This window comes from Melopsittacus undulatus, chromosome 12 (genome assembly GCF_012275295.1).
Source record: "Melopsittacus undulatus isolate bMelUnd1 chromosome 12, bMelUnd1.mat.Z, whole genome shotgun sequence".
Taxonomy (NCBI): domain Eukaryota; kingdom Metazoa; phylum Chordata; class Aves; order Psittaciformes; family Psittaculidae; genus Melopsittacus; species Melopsittacus undulatus.
Window position 1 is genome coordinate 3368063 of NC_047538.1, and position 14522 is coordinate 3382584.

Consider the following 14522-nt stretch of genomic DNA (forward strand, 5'->3'; position numbering starts at 1 on the left):
CCCCGGAGCCGGCAGCGCAGGCAGCGATTCCCTCAGCTCCACCGCCCTCTGCGGGTCTGCAGCACCATTTCCAGCCGGATCCCAGGGAAACCCAACGGCCACGGCCGCGCTCTGAGCTCCACAGGGAACCGAGGGCCCCACACTGAGTCCTGCAAGCAGAAAGTAAGTGCTCTTATTCCGTTTATGAATAGAACTCAATCTGGGAGAGAAAACACGTAAAATAGGATGAGGGAAATGTCACCATCGTCTTTATGAACCACTTGCGTCCCCAACTCGCTGCTGGCTCAGTCCTGCCCATCCCAGCAGCAAAACCACTCTGTATCCCCAAAAGCTCATTACCAATGGGGTCAAACCAAGGGATGCAGCCTAATTCCAGTCCCCGATAATGAGTCAGGATTAAATAGCAAGTGAGCACCCAGGATTTTACTTGTTTTATGGCCATCATCTCCCCCAGGCACTGGGTGAGGCTCAGCACGGGGCCTGTGGCCCAGGTCCTGCCTGGCATTTTTGGGGCAAGCCTGATGAAGCCATGGAGCATCCGCTTGGGAATGAATGTTGGCCTGTGTTACTGAGCTGGCAGCATCCAGCAGCATTGCAGCGCTATAAATAAGGCCCTTTGGAGAGGAACCTGCACAGGGCCCGTGCCGCTGGATCCGAGCACAGCCTGGCCAGCCAAAATTCACCCAGGAGGAAGGAAAAAGCATCCGGGAAAGACCTCCCTGCTGGGGAGATGCATGGGGCCGTGCCATAGAAGTGGGAAGCAAACAACCACCTGCAGTGAGAGTGAGCATTTTGGGCACAAAAGCTTCACTTCAGCCTCCAAGAAAAGCAGCAGACAGAAGCTCAGGCTAGTGAAAGCCTCCTGGGCTCAGTTTTGGCAGCATGGGATGGTCCCAGTGGTGTGGACAAGGATTAAAATACAGATAAATGGATGCAAACCTCCTGCTATCAGAAATAAAACAAGTCATGAGCAGCTCCAGCCCAAGTAAAAAGTATTTATTATTTCAATAACGATAAGCCCCACATGTAGGGTGAAAAAATAGTTACAAAAAAATCCCCCCCCATCCTTCCTTTTACATATAAATATTAAAAATCCCTCTACAGCTTTGCAAGAAGGTGCCCCACAAGACAACACGCAGCACCTGAGCTACTGTCAGTGGTTTCCTCTTAAAACTGCAAAAAGAACATTAAACATAACCCTTACGAAAGCCCCTTGCCCCCATCCCAGTGCCAAACCGGCCATGAAAGGACGGAGGTTTGGGACCAAGGGGTGATTTTGGGGTTTGCAGTTTCCCAGTACAGGGGCTGGGCACAGCAGAGCACAAAGGAGCAGCAGGAACCACCTGCACTTGTCTGGGGAAGCTTTTGGGGCAGGGATTCATGGCTGAGCTCACTTCAGAGGGGACAGGAGGGTGCCCCGGGTGCTTCACCCACAGTCACCACCTCGGTGACACCTTTGGCATGCCAGCTTTCCCCTCTGGAATGAAAGCTAAGCTGAGGAGGTGCAGCAGAGCCTCTGCCCTGCAGCATCCTCCAGCCCTGCCTCCAATGTCCCCATTAGCATCCTCCAAGGACAGTCCCTCCCAGAGAAGCAGGAGTCAGGACTGGGTAGTTGCATCCACAGCCCCATCCAGCTTCACCAGCAGAGAGCCTGTCCCCAGTCACTGTCACCACAGGGTGCTGCACCTCCAGCTGCACTGAGTAAAAAAGAATTAATAAATATACTCATCTTTTACTTAAAAAAGAAAAAAAAAACAAACAAAAAAAGGCTTTTAAATGCATTTTCCCTGAAATTTTCCAGTGTATTCCACAAGGCATGAAAAAAATAGAGATATTTGCCCCTCCCCCAAAAAATATATCTTAAAATATTTTCCATCCTCATGTGCGCATCTTTGGAGAGAGGAAGGTCCATCGGGTGCATTCAGACACGCAGCCAAACCTGCCGGCACTGTGGGATCCCTTTATCGCCTCCGGAAATGAGGAATTGGCTGGGATGGTGGGTCAGGCTGGAGCACTATACAGGGTAGTGCCCATGGACACGTGCCTGGTCATGGTGGGGAAGGAGAGACCCTCAGGTGGAAGTTATTCCACAAACGAGTGAGGGGATGAAGGAGTTTCACAGTGAATGAAGCTCGGATGATCCCGGGAATGTGGGCGCTGCTCCGGCTGAGAGCTGGGCAGTTCCATGAAGTGGTTTGTGCCTCTCAAAAGGACCTGGGGAATTCAGCCATGGGATGAAGCAGCCGGTTCCCTCCAGGCACTCTCCCATCACCAGACTTCACATTTCTTGGAGGGATTCATGGGGGAGCCAAGGGGGCAGTTGAAATGCTCTGCAAATTCCTGGGAGTTGGAGACGGTGCCGATGACCCGGAATCGTGAGGGGCTGTGGGGGTCAGTGATGAGCCCCTCGTGTGAGCTCTCTGGCGTGCGAACCGAGCACCACACCTGCAAATGAGGGCAAGAGGCACCAGTGCCAGTGTCTGCATCCATAGGGCCCTGCTTGGTGCCAAACTGGACCTCCCCGATTCCATGATGGACACCAGGAAGACGGAGCTCCAGCTTTGTCTCACCCTAACCTGGTTCAGCATCTCTGGACACCTCCAGTTTTGCCATCACATCCTCCCAGCACCACCTGGACATGCCCCCACAAACCTATGTGACCTACCTGTGCGAAGCCAACGAAGAAGAGCTGGTTGCTGGTGAGGCCAAGCGTTGGGAGGGTTTCCTCATCCCCATTCTTTTTCAGCCAGTTTTGATATGCCTGGAGGACAGCAGGGTCAGAGGACATCACCGATCCCATCACACCGTGCCCCCCACACACCTCCTCAGCCCCATAGCCCTACCCTGTAGGCAGCCTTTAGGCCCCCGTTGTCAGCGATGTTCTCCCCAAGGGTTTGCTTGCCATTGACAGCCTCTCCATTGATGGTGTAGTTGCCATACTGCTCCACCATGCATGCTGTCTGACGCTTGAAGGCTTCCACCGAGGAGTTCTTCCACCAGGGACGTAGGTTGCCATCCTTGTCGTATTCCCGGCCTGCCAACACCACAACAGATCCTTCATCTCCTCACTGGCCACCCCTCCTGCAGCCCATCCACCTGGCCCTGGCCGTACCTTGATCATCAAAGGCATGTGTCAACTCATGGCCCACCACCACACCGATCCCACCAAAATTCAGTGACCTGCAAGGAGGCGATGCTGAGGTTTAGAGACCAGCTGCTGCTTCCCACAGCCTTGAAACTAAGCCTCAAATGTTGGGCCCAGAGGATATTTGGGAATCCTGCCCTCCCTCGTTTCCATAGGCTCTTACTTGGGAGATGCACGTGTGTAAAAGGGGGCCTGGAGGATGCCAGCAGGGAAGACAATCTCATTCTTGGTGGGAGAGTAGTACGCATTGACCGTCGGTGGTGTCATGCTCCACCTGTAGACACAGACATGGACAACGTGGTTGCATAAACCCATCACTGATGTTTGCTGCAACACCATCCACTTATCGTAATGCAAAGCCATCAGCCCAAGCTTAACTCCCCAAAACCAGCATGGTCTGGTGGACATCAGATCCTAGTGCTATTCCCTGCTGGGCACAACAGGGAAGTGGAGCAGAGGACTTACTGGTCCCGGTTCGGTGGTTTTCGGAGCTGGTCAGCGGTGACCCTGGCCGAGAAGTTGTAAAACTGCATGACGTTCTCAAAGTAGAGGTCAGATACAGCCTCGTACTGCAAGAGAGCAAGGCATGAGGAGCGTGTGGTGACCACCCAGCCCCGCTCCTCCCTCCATGGTCATGTCTGAGCCTTCGGAGCCGGCTGAGTTACAGCCGCTCTTGTTTCTCCTCCTCTCCACCATGTGTGGAGTCTCAGGAGGACAGTGAATCACCATTACGGAAAGCGGCTCCTCCTCTTCCCGGGCAGGGATCCCGAGAGCCCCAGCCACCCCAGGGCTGGTGCTCAGCTCTCCAGGAAGCCCCCCGAGAAGGGCCAAGGGCATCAGTGAGACCCTTCAGGATGAAACCTGGGCCTGTGGTGATGGGCACATCCTGCATGTTATAGCAGAGTGAGGAATAGGAGACCCTAGGGACGTATCCGACCAACTCACATCATTAAAGACTTTATCCAGCTCCTTGGGGTCCATGATGAACTTGGGGTAGCCAATCATGTTGTAGATGGCATCTGCCTGGTGGGGTGACAAGGACCAAAGTGCTTTTGGTGCCAGGGGTGGAAGCACAGACTCACCCAGCTCCACCATCCTCCATCACCACCTTCTCCTCCAAGTGCTGCCCACACCTCACCTTCTCTTTGGCCGATTTCCTTGTCTCTTCATCCATCCACTGCAGGGTCTCCAGACTCTCCTCGAAGGCTGTTTTAATCTCTGCAATCATTTCCTCTGCCTGGACAAAACAAGGCAGCAGTGTTGGTCCAGAGCTGGCCTCCCACCTCAGAGGGGTCAAGGACCCTTCACACCAGTGGGGAGGAAGAGGCTGGGAGGCCGAGATGAAATGTGGACCAGTGAAAACCCAGCAGATGCAGATGTACAGTGAACAAAATAAGGTGGACAGAGAAACAGCATCTGCCCCAGTGGTTCCAGCATCGTGGTGGCTTTCCTGGCACTGGGACCCACATGGGGGACGTACCACTTGCTTGCTGTCCTCGGCAAAGGTGGCCTTGACGAACATGGCCCCCAGGGCGAAGCCCAGGTTGTTGTCAGTGTCACTGATGCAGAACTTCCAGCGTGGGAGGCAGCTCTGCATGGGACAGAGGCGGGCATCAGTGCTGGCATCTCACCTTCCCACCCCCTTGCCCTGCCAGGAGGTGAGGTCCACATCCCTGTGCTGGAGCTGCCACCCCAAAACCTGCCCCACACCTCTATCTTTTGGATACAACGTGATGAGTATTTAGTTTACAAAGCTGTCACCATTTTAATGGTGATGTGGGAGCACTGGGGGCTCCATAATCACCTTCTTCGTCCCATACATCACTTCCATGAACTTTTCCTCTGCATCCTGGAAGCGCTGGTCGAGGAAGGGGCTGGTTTTCCGCACCAGGTTCCAGATCATGTAGTTGTTGAGGAGGCTGCAGCGAGAGGTGGTGAGTGAGCAGTGGGATGTTCCTGCCCACCCTGTGCATGCTCCATGTGGGCTGGGGGCTCTCACCATTTATCTGTGGCCAGGATGAGGTCAGAGACCTGCTCCAGGTACTCCTTGGCATAGACCACAACGGGCTCAGACTCATTGAGCTCCACGGGGTAGAACACCGTGCTGAGGAAGGGCATCCAGTCCACAGCTGGTGCCAACTCCTGCAAAAGCCATGGCACTGCTATGGACCCAAAACCCATCGAAGCAGTGTGGCAACTGCTTCCCGAGCTGGAAGCAGCTGCATCAGCCCCAGTTAGAGGGATTCAACTGAATCTGAAGAGGCCGGTTCCCATAGCAGCAGCAGCCTCAAAAGGTCAGAGAGGAGTAAACAATTTCCTTCCACAAAGGAAAGGAAAGTGGGGCAGGTGTCAGAGATGTTGACACAACCCATTAGGGCCCCTTCGGGGATGTGGGGAGGTGACTGGGCTGGTGTCCATAGGCAACAGTGCCACAGCAGGATGGTCACCAGCCCCAGGGGTGGTCCAGAGGCTGGAGGAACAGGGGAGGGCGGGATTCCCCCAAGGAGGACATGGGCCAAGCCGTTGCACAAGAGCTTCCCAGGCTGTGCCAGGCTTCCTCAGAGGAGCTGCCTCACTTCCCCTCCATCCCCTCCACTTCCCAAACCAGCGCAGAGCAGGGATGCTCCCCAACTCCACCCCTACCTTTAGGTCTCCAGCTGTCATTTTATGGTAGATGACCTCTTCATCCCGGTGCTTCTCCTGTGGGATGGTGATGTTGGCCAACGCTGTCTCAAAGTCCAAGATCTGCTGCATCTGCTGCCGAGTTGACTCCTCATCAGTGCCTCCCAGGAACATCCCCAGCTGCACCATGTAGTTCAGGTACCCAGCAAGCACCTACATCATAGGACAGGGGGGGATCAGCATGGTGCGTGCTCCTCACCCATGGCACCTCCCCTCAAATCCATCTTTCCTCCAACAGCCTCACCTTCTCATTCTCTGTCTTGTTGAGGTAGTAATCCCGGGATGGCAGGCCCAGTCCCGACTGATCCACCTGGATCACGTTGCTGTTGGAGTTTTTGGAGTCGGCGCTGACGTAGACGGAGAAGAAGGGTGAGATGCGGTAATGTGCCGTCACCTCCCGCAGCGTCGCGTTGAAGTTGTCACCAACCCATGGACCTGTGATGTTCCAGCCACCCAGCTGGGGACAGACAGCAACCGGATTGTGGGTAAGGAATAACCACCTGAATTGCTCAAATACCCACCTAATACCTGTCCTGGGGGGAGACTTCTCGCAGTGGGGCTCAAAAGCCCAGGAGTGGCATGAGCTGCCTATAAATCTAAGCCTATAGATATTAGATGGGATCTTAAGAAGCTCTTCCCTGTGAGGGTGCTGAGGCGCTGGCACAGGGTGCCCAGAGAAGCTGTGGCTGCCCCATCCCTGGCAGTGTTCAAGGCCAGGTTGGACACAGGGGCTTGGAGCAGCTGCTCCAGTGGAAGGGGTCCCTGCCCGTGGCAGGGGTTGGAGCTGGAGGAGCTTTAAGGTCCCTTCCAACCCAAACCAGTCTGGGATTCTATGATAAATCCCTGCCTCCTCTGGGGGCTCCTCTTCCCTCGGAAGCACCCAGAATGGGGTCTGGAGCGTGCTGGGCCTGCCCACAAATGAGCTTTTCCTCCCCATTTTACAGAGGGGAGACAGCTTTTCCCCAAGGCAGGGTCTGAACCTTCTCGATGAGCTCCACGAGCGGGCTGGCACGCAGCTCCTCAATCTTGCTCTCGTTCATGCAGGCCTGGTAGTAACGCTGTGCCTTGCGCTCCGCCTCGCTCGACACATTGGCCGTGGTGTTTTCTGCAGGAGGTACCGGGGGGGCAGCTCACAGGAGGTCCCCAAGGGCAGGCATCCAGCCCCCCCCATGGGCACAGAGCCCCCAGTTTCCCACCAGAGAAATACTCAGCCCCATGTGGGGCAAAACCAGGCTGAGGTTTGCCCTGACGGTCCCCTCTGTGCCTCCAAGAGCTTCCCATGGCCCCCAGCCCCTTCCTGGCCTCCTGCCCACGTCTCCTTTTCCCACCCGCAGCGACTGCTCTGGCTCCTTGGAGCACAAAGATAAAGAAAGGGAAAACAAAAAGCACTTTTCCAGCAGCTCTGATGTTCCCACCATCAGCCAGCCCCCTGCGCTGCCCTTGCCCCTGTTCCAGTGCTCCCCAGCCTGACAGTATGTATTCCTGCAGGCAGGAACAATAAACCCATTTTTCTCCTTCCCCTCCAAACCCTTTATTCTCCCTCAACCCCCCTGTAAATTTCTGCCTCCCCAGAGGTTTGGTTTTTATTATCTGATGTTCCTCATGGCACAGCTTGCACCTTTGGCTTCCCAGCTGTGTGGGTTTATTAACTAAAGGTCCCTCGGCTCCGAGGAATTCAAGGAAATGCCGAGAGCGACCACTTGGCTGGAGGCCTGCTCCCTTCTCCCAGTAAAACCAGCACCAGATTTCGGCAGGAAGAGCTGGGATGAAGCTGTTCCCGCACTCCCCCCTTCTCCCAAAAGACAACACTCTTCCCAAACCTTCTCTTTCCAGATAACCGGCCCCAGCCTGGTGGAAAGTGCTGATAAGGAGCCAGTTGTTTGCTCAAAGCTTGAACAAACCGTCCCCGCCGGTCGCTTGGATAAGGCACCCTGCTTTGGTGCTCGCACGCAGGGGCTGAGCCTGGGATCCTCCCTCTGCTGAGGGAGCTGTGGTCCCCAAAAATGGCCAGATTGGAAGCCAGCCCCCCCCCAAAAGCCACTCATAAGGCTGGAAGATAGAGCAGGAGTTAAAAAACCCCATATCCTTGGGGTGATACTGGGGTGTTACAACCCTCTGGGAGCAGTCTGAGGTGCAAATCCTGAACTCCAGAGCTCCTGGGAACACCACCATAGGGTTTGCAGAACCAGGGCCAGGACCTTTCCCATACTCGGCACCAAAGAGCTGCAACATCATGGTCAAAAATCCCTGGGGCAGCCAGGAGAGCAAACACAGCCAGGATCTGCTTCCCAATGTCCTTGCAGCACATGCGTCACGCACTGGTTTGACGCTGGGATTTAATCCCAACCTGACATCCCCATGGGCATGTTTTTGGCATCCCCAGACCTAATGGGGGCTCCTTAACACCGCTGCCATGTACTCACCCAGCAGATGCTTCATGATGGCCTGGTTGTGCTCCCAGAGGTTGTTGAAGGTGCCCCAGCGTGAGTGGCCATCGGGGAGGGGGTTGGCCTTGATCCAGCCCCCACAGGCATAGCTGAAGAAGTCCTCGCAGGGATTCACCCCCTGGTCCAGCGAGCTGAGGATGGAGCTGGTGACGGAGATGCAGGCTTCTGACAGGCACACGGCTGGTGCCCCTGCGGGAGGGAATGATGGTTCAGCTCCTCCATCGTGGCATGATGAGCTTCACTGGGGAGCATCCTGCTGGTTGGATGGGGCTTGGAGCAGCTGCTCCAGTGGAAGGTGTCCCTGCCCATGGCAGGGGTTGGAGCTGGAGGAGCTTTAAGGTCCCTTCCAATCCAAACCAATCTGGGAGTCTATAAAGGATGCAGGCAAACATCCCATCTGGTGGCCAAACATCCTGCCCTGTACTGTACCATCCCACTCCAGGATGATACAGACCAGCATTCCATCCCATGCTAAGCATCCTGCCTGCTCATCCCATTCCATGGCATGGGATGCAGGCAAGAACCCCATTCTCTCCCTACGCATCCTGCCCAGTGCCTGAGCATCCCAGCCTGGGATGAAGGATTCAGGCAATCACCCTATCCCATGCTCAAGCATCACACTCCACGATAAAGGATGCAGGGGAACATCCCATCCTGCACCCGAGCATCCCATCCCAGGGAACCCCCCAGCATCCCACCCTGCTCAAGGGGGTATGATCCCAGTGCAAGGACTTACGGGCTCTGTACTGGAAGATGAGACCCAGCAGACACGCCACCAGCACGGCCCCCAGCACCCCCACCAGCACCACCAGCTGCTTCTCGGCGCGCGTCCGCTCAGCCCAGCACCCGGGGGCACTCCTCGAGCTGCGGAAGTTCACCTGGGGGAAGAGCAATGTCCTTTCCCCACCGCTGGAAAAACCCACCGACACATCCCACATGCTGCTTCCTACAGCCCACGGCACGAGCCTGGCTCCTGGTGACGGATCCGGCGCGCTTCGGCCTGGGAAAGGCGGCAGCTGCCTTCCAGAAACTGGCCAGGAAGGGCGGCACAATGGCAGGAAAGGGAGCGGGGTGAGCGTTTCGGGAGGCTCACCTGCTACCCTGTGCCACCCCGAACCCCTCCTCGAGCACGGCTGTAACCCCCCCAGTGTCCCTGTCCCTGCTGCCGGCACTGGGATAGGGTGGGGGCTGCGGCGGCAGCGGGAAATGCCTTAACAGGATACTCCCACTCGGACGAAAAACATCCCCAGGAAACATCCCGATGCGGAGACGGCCCCGTTGGGAAAGTACAAACACAGCAGAGCGCTGGTCTGGGGACAGAAAGCACCATTCCAGGCATGGAACGATGGGGTTGGCAGTGGGGCCAGCACCAAGAGCATCGCTCCAGTGCCAGAGCTGGCACACTGGCAGCCGTGGGGCTTTTTGCTTGCCACCCTCAGCCCTCTTTAAGCTGCTTTTCTGCTACCTGGGGAGGAATTAACCTAATTCCTTTTGGATGGGGACATAACTCCCACTGCCACCATAATTGCTCAGCCTGGACATGCTGGGAAGGGGTTTGGATGGCAGAACAGCTGGGTGCTGGGGCACTGCAAACAGCACCCACAGGCTCTGGGTGCAAACGGGAGCCAACATGACTCTGCCCAGACTGGACTTTGCCCTACAGAGAGGCTGGTCCCAGGCGGAAAACCCTTCAGCAACCCCTTTTGCTGCTTACCAGGACCTAAAATCCTTCTTTTTAACCCTAAAACACACACAGAGCCTTACCTGGAAGCCGTTGGGGTACCCATCACCATCACCAGTAGAGTCCAGGGGGTCTTCATCGTCCAGCGTCGCCCGCTTGTAGGTCGACATCTGCACAGGGGATTGGCAAACAGAGGTGCTCAGTGGCTCGGGGTTGAGGAAGAGGAGGAGGAAGGAGGGTAAGGAAGGAATATGCACCCTCTAAAGCTGCCTTCTCCTCGAGTGAACTAAATCCCAACCGGCTCCGGGGTAGTGAAGCACTCAACAAGCACTGGAGGAAGGTTATGGAAAGCAATGAGGGCTGGAGCCGAGGGCTGGAGCCAAAGGCTGAGCAAAGCCCGAACCCGCCTCACGTTCCCCCGGGGCCGGGTTGTGCAACCTCCCGTTCAGCCTGGAATAAAGCCGGTTCCTCCTCCACCGGCCCCGCAGCAGGGTGAGGGACCCCAAGGCCAGGGAACCCCAGGACCTGGGAAAGGCTGGGAGTGCAGAAAATGGTTTTTCACCCCAAAACTACCATCTCGCTTGTGCTCCACACCCTGTGGACTGTGCGCACCCCGAAACACCCCATTGGGTCCCTCTGAGGACCCAGAGGCGACAGCACCTTGAATTCCGGCTGCTGTCGGGCTCCCTCCCTGCTCCTTGTCCCCAGGGCATTATCTTGTGCTGGTGCCTGGCTCTTATCTCATCTCCAAGCAGAAAAACAAGGGGAAACCTCAGGGGTTGGCAGCCAGCCCTTACCATGCTGCTGTTTCCTTCCCCCCTGGCACAGCCCTGTCACCCAGCCAGGGAAAACAACCCTCTGCCTGCCACCGAGGGGGAAGCACCCCAAAACCCACCCCAACCCCTGCTACCTGATGGGCTGAGCAGCACCAGTCACATCCCTTCACCCCCAGTGCAGCGCCTGGTTGGGGTCTGCACCCATCTGGATGTCCCCATCCTGCTGCCATTGTCCCCAAGGGGACACTGAGGTGATGTGAACCCAGCACTGCATGCCTCAGCATGCAATGAAAGCATCAGTTCTCAGCCGTTTCCAAGCCCGGCCTTCCCAAACCTCTCACACAGTTAACACCAAACCCCATCCTCCCCCTGGATCCCAACTCACAGCCAGGCACAAAACCCACCTGGGGAAGGAAAAGGGTTAAAAGAAAAAAGGCAGTTTCCCTCCTTGCTTGACCAAAAAGCTCTGTTTCCAGCCCCAAAATCCCCCCCTGGTACCCTGGAACCAGGAGACCAAAACCCTTTCACTGCAAGATGTTATCGCTGCGGAACCCGGGCCTTCAATGATGTATTTTTTCCATTCCCTTTCACTTTTTCCCCTTATTTTCACACTTGCAGCCCTGGCTACGAATCCCTGCTCATTTTGGGGGGGTCCAGGAAGCCCCCCCTGCTCCGATAGCACCGAATTCCTGGAGTCCCAGCTTTTTGGCCAAAGCTTTCACTCTGTTTCCTGAGGAAATGAAGTTTTTTTCCAGCGATCCCCCTGCCCCCCCCCCCATCAGCCTGCAAAGAGCAGGGAAAAGGGAAAGATGGAGAAAGAAACCCACGTTTTTCCTATCACTAAGGATGTGCTGGTTCAACCCTGTATTAGACATCAGAGAATCCAAGCTAAGCTTCAACACCCCCGGGAGGCACCGGGATCAAACCCCAGCATCCTTAATAAGGGGAAAATTGGGTCTGGGAGGTATTTTTAGCACTCATAACCCCCCACATACACACACATCATTGGGGATATGGGGGCAATGCAGCACCCATGGGTGCTCCCAGCTTGTAACACGGGAGCACCCTTTTTCGGGTCAAAACCAGGTGGGTTTTGTTTCTTTCCCACCCCCCCCAGGTCTGTTTGCTTAAATCACAGTAAAGATTATAAATAAAGGTCTACGGGGGTTGAGGGCACCCACATTTTAACACCCCCCCCCCCCCCCAAGGGATTTTCATGCACTTTATAAGTTATAAAAGTCCTCACAGGGCCTCAAACCCCTCGTTTTTCCCCCAAACCACCCCTTGGCCTCCTAAACAATGAGCCCCACGTGCTCCGAGCCCGCAGGACCCCACCACTGTTACCCGGGGGGGGGGGGGGAAGGAAGGCGAGGATTGACACCCACCGCTCCCCCCCCCCCGTCCCTCCCAGCACCGGAGCCCCTCACCCTGCATCGGGGCGCCTGCGCTCGGCTGCGCTCGGCTCCCGCTCGGGCGCCATTTCGGAGCGGCCACCTCCAATGCGGCCGCGATGGCGCTTCCCCCCCTGCCCCGGCGCCCCCCCCATCACCCCCGTACCCCCAAATCATCCCCCCCTCCCCCCCAGCCGAACCCGGTCCCCCCTCCCCCCCCCAAGCCCCGCCCGCAGCACCCATGGGTGCCACCGCCACGGCCTGAAGTGAGCACCCAGTGGGTCTCAGGCTTCTAATTAGGATGCCCAGGGGGTTATTGGGAACCCCTGGTGTTAATTAGGGGGGGATGGGGTTAATTGGGGGTGCGGGGGGGGGGTACCCAGTTTGGAGGTGGGGGAGGGGGGGTCCTGGTTGTGGGTAAAGAAAAAAGCTTAAAAAGGGTGAAAAAGGGTTAAAGTTTGCAAAATAAGTATAAGGGGGAGGGGGGAAGAGCTCAGTTTGGGGTTGTTTGCAAACACCCCCCCCCCGTTTGCAGCCACCCCAAAAGTGGGTGCTGCTGGGGGGGGGCACCCCTCTCTATGCAGGGGGAACCCCTGTGGTTTGGGTCAAGGGCTGGGTGCTGGGGGGGGTGGCTTGAGGGGGGGTAACCCCCTTGGGGTCCCCACTCTGGGAACCCACAAAGGAAACCAGGCTGGGGGGGATCTTATTGGGCACCCAGGAGTGCAATGGGGGTGCAGGGGGGAGTCCGGGGTGCAATGAGGGTCTCTTGGGGTGCTATGGAGGATCCCATGGGGGTGCTTCAGGGTCCAATGGGCAACCCTTTTGGGGGTGCATGGGCGCCCTCCCTTGGGGTGCAGTGGGAGATCCCATGGGTTGCATGTCGGGGGGGCCCATGGGGGTCTTATGCATGAACTGAGGGGATCTCGGGGTGCAGTGGGGGGTCCCATGGGGGAGCCGCATATCCTTCCCTTCGTGGGCTGCATGGGGGTCCCTTGGCGTGGAACGGCAGCATCCCATGGGAGACGCATCCCCCCATCCCCTATGAGCCCCTATGAGGGGGGGTCCCCGTTACTCACCATGGTGACACCCCGCTCCCTCCGTCCCGGCCCCCGATGGGGCGAGCCCGAGCCCGGCGCGGCTCCTGACGCTGCGGCCTACGAGAGGGTGACGGCGGGTGACGAGCGAGGATGTACCTGGGGGGGGAGCACCAATGGGGCCGGGAGGGACGGGCTTCCCCGCGCGCCTCCGTTAACTCTTTCGGGGGGCCCCAGACCCCATTTTGGGGTCCCCATGGGCTCCCCCCCCCTTCTCCCCCGTCTCTTTGTGCATCGCCCCCCGATGAACCAGCGCCGCTTGTGTGAAGGGATGCGGGGTGTACACGGGGTGTACACGGGGGCAGCGCTGCAGCGCAGGCAGCCGAGCATCCGGCTGTGCGAGCACACGAGTGTGCAAAGGTACTCGGGCCGAACCCCCCCCATGTTTAACAGCCCCTCCAAGGGGGTTGGGGTTCGAGCCCCTCCAAGGGGTTTGGGGTTCGAGCCCCATGCGTTTGCACACGCAGCGAGGAGCTCCGCAGGTTGTGTCCCTCCTAATGAGCACACAGACACCCCCAGCCCATTGCGATGGGGGGGGGCACACACACACATATACATATACATATACATATACATATACATATACACATACATATACATATACATACACACAGTGCCACCGCATCGCCCCATCGGTGGGCTGAGCACCGACACACTCATCTCACCCACGGGGCCGCAAATCGTTTCGCTGGGCAGGGAAAGCACTTGGAGGGGGGCAAAGGGTCTGGGAGAGGGATGCTTGAGGGGTGATGGGGTAAGGGGGGATCTGCAGGGGCCGCCCCCATCCCCGTGGCTTCGGGGCGGTGCTGCCCCCCCCCCCCAAAAAAGCTTCCTCCGAGCGGGTTTTTGTGCCGACACCGCCACCTCCTGGGGACCCGCTCCCGGCTCCAGGGTCACGGAGCCCGCAGACCCCCCCCCGGCATGGGGAAACTGAGGCAGGGGCCGCGGTCCCGCACCGCAGTGCCTGGTTCATTGTAGGACCTACGGTAGAGCCGTGCCCGGGCGCATCCCGGGGGGGAAACTGAGGCACCCTAACCCTAACCCCCACCCCCCCCATCATCCCTCGCTCTCTTCGCTGTCCCTTTTTGGGTGAAAATAACGCCAAATCCGGCAAAACACACCCCCACGTGTGCACCCCCTGCGCGGATGGGGGGGATGCTCAGCACCCACAGCCAGGCTTGGGGGCACCCCAGTCCTCCCAGTCCTCCCAGTATAACCCGGCAGAGGGCACCAGTACTCCCAGTTTGTTGCCTGCCCCCCCCCCCCCTCCCCTCTCTCCCCGTGCTGGCGGCGGGGGCAGGGAGGA

General features: G+C 57.5%; 1 protein-coding gene across 2 annotated transcripts; it reads right to left on the reverse strand.

Annotated features, from left to right (window-relative positions):
• Positions 1–975: 975 nt before the first annotated feature.
• On the reverse strand, positions 976–13342 carry ECE1 (endothelin converting enzyme 1). Of its 2 annotated transcripts, none has more exons than XM_034068065.1 (18): positions 13199–13342; positions 10039–10125; positions 9011–9152; positions 8251–8463; positions 6808–6932; positions 6072–6284; positions 5789–5980; positions 5145–5287; positions 4950–5064; positions 4626–4736; positions 4284–4382; positions 4091–4168; positions 3611–3714; positions 3309–3419; positions 3113–3180; positions 2844–3034; positions 2666–2761; positions 976–2445 (listed from the first exon to the last, which is right to left on the reverse strand). In XM_034068065.1, the coding sequence occupies exons 1-18, from the start codon at positions 13199–13201 to the stop codon at positions 2269–2271; spliced, it is 2268 nt and encodes a 755-aa protein (XP_033923956.1). In that variant the 5' UTR covers positions 13202–13342; the 3' UTR covers positions 976–2268. The 2 variants fall into 2 exon arrangements, with proteins under 2 accessions (XP_033923956.1, XP_005145466.2); XM_005145409.3 differs by lacking the exon at positions 13199–13342 and adding an exon at positions 10213–10313.
• Between the last annotated feature and the right edge of the window lie 1180 nt (positions 13343–14522).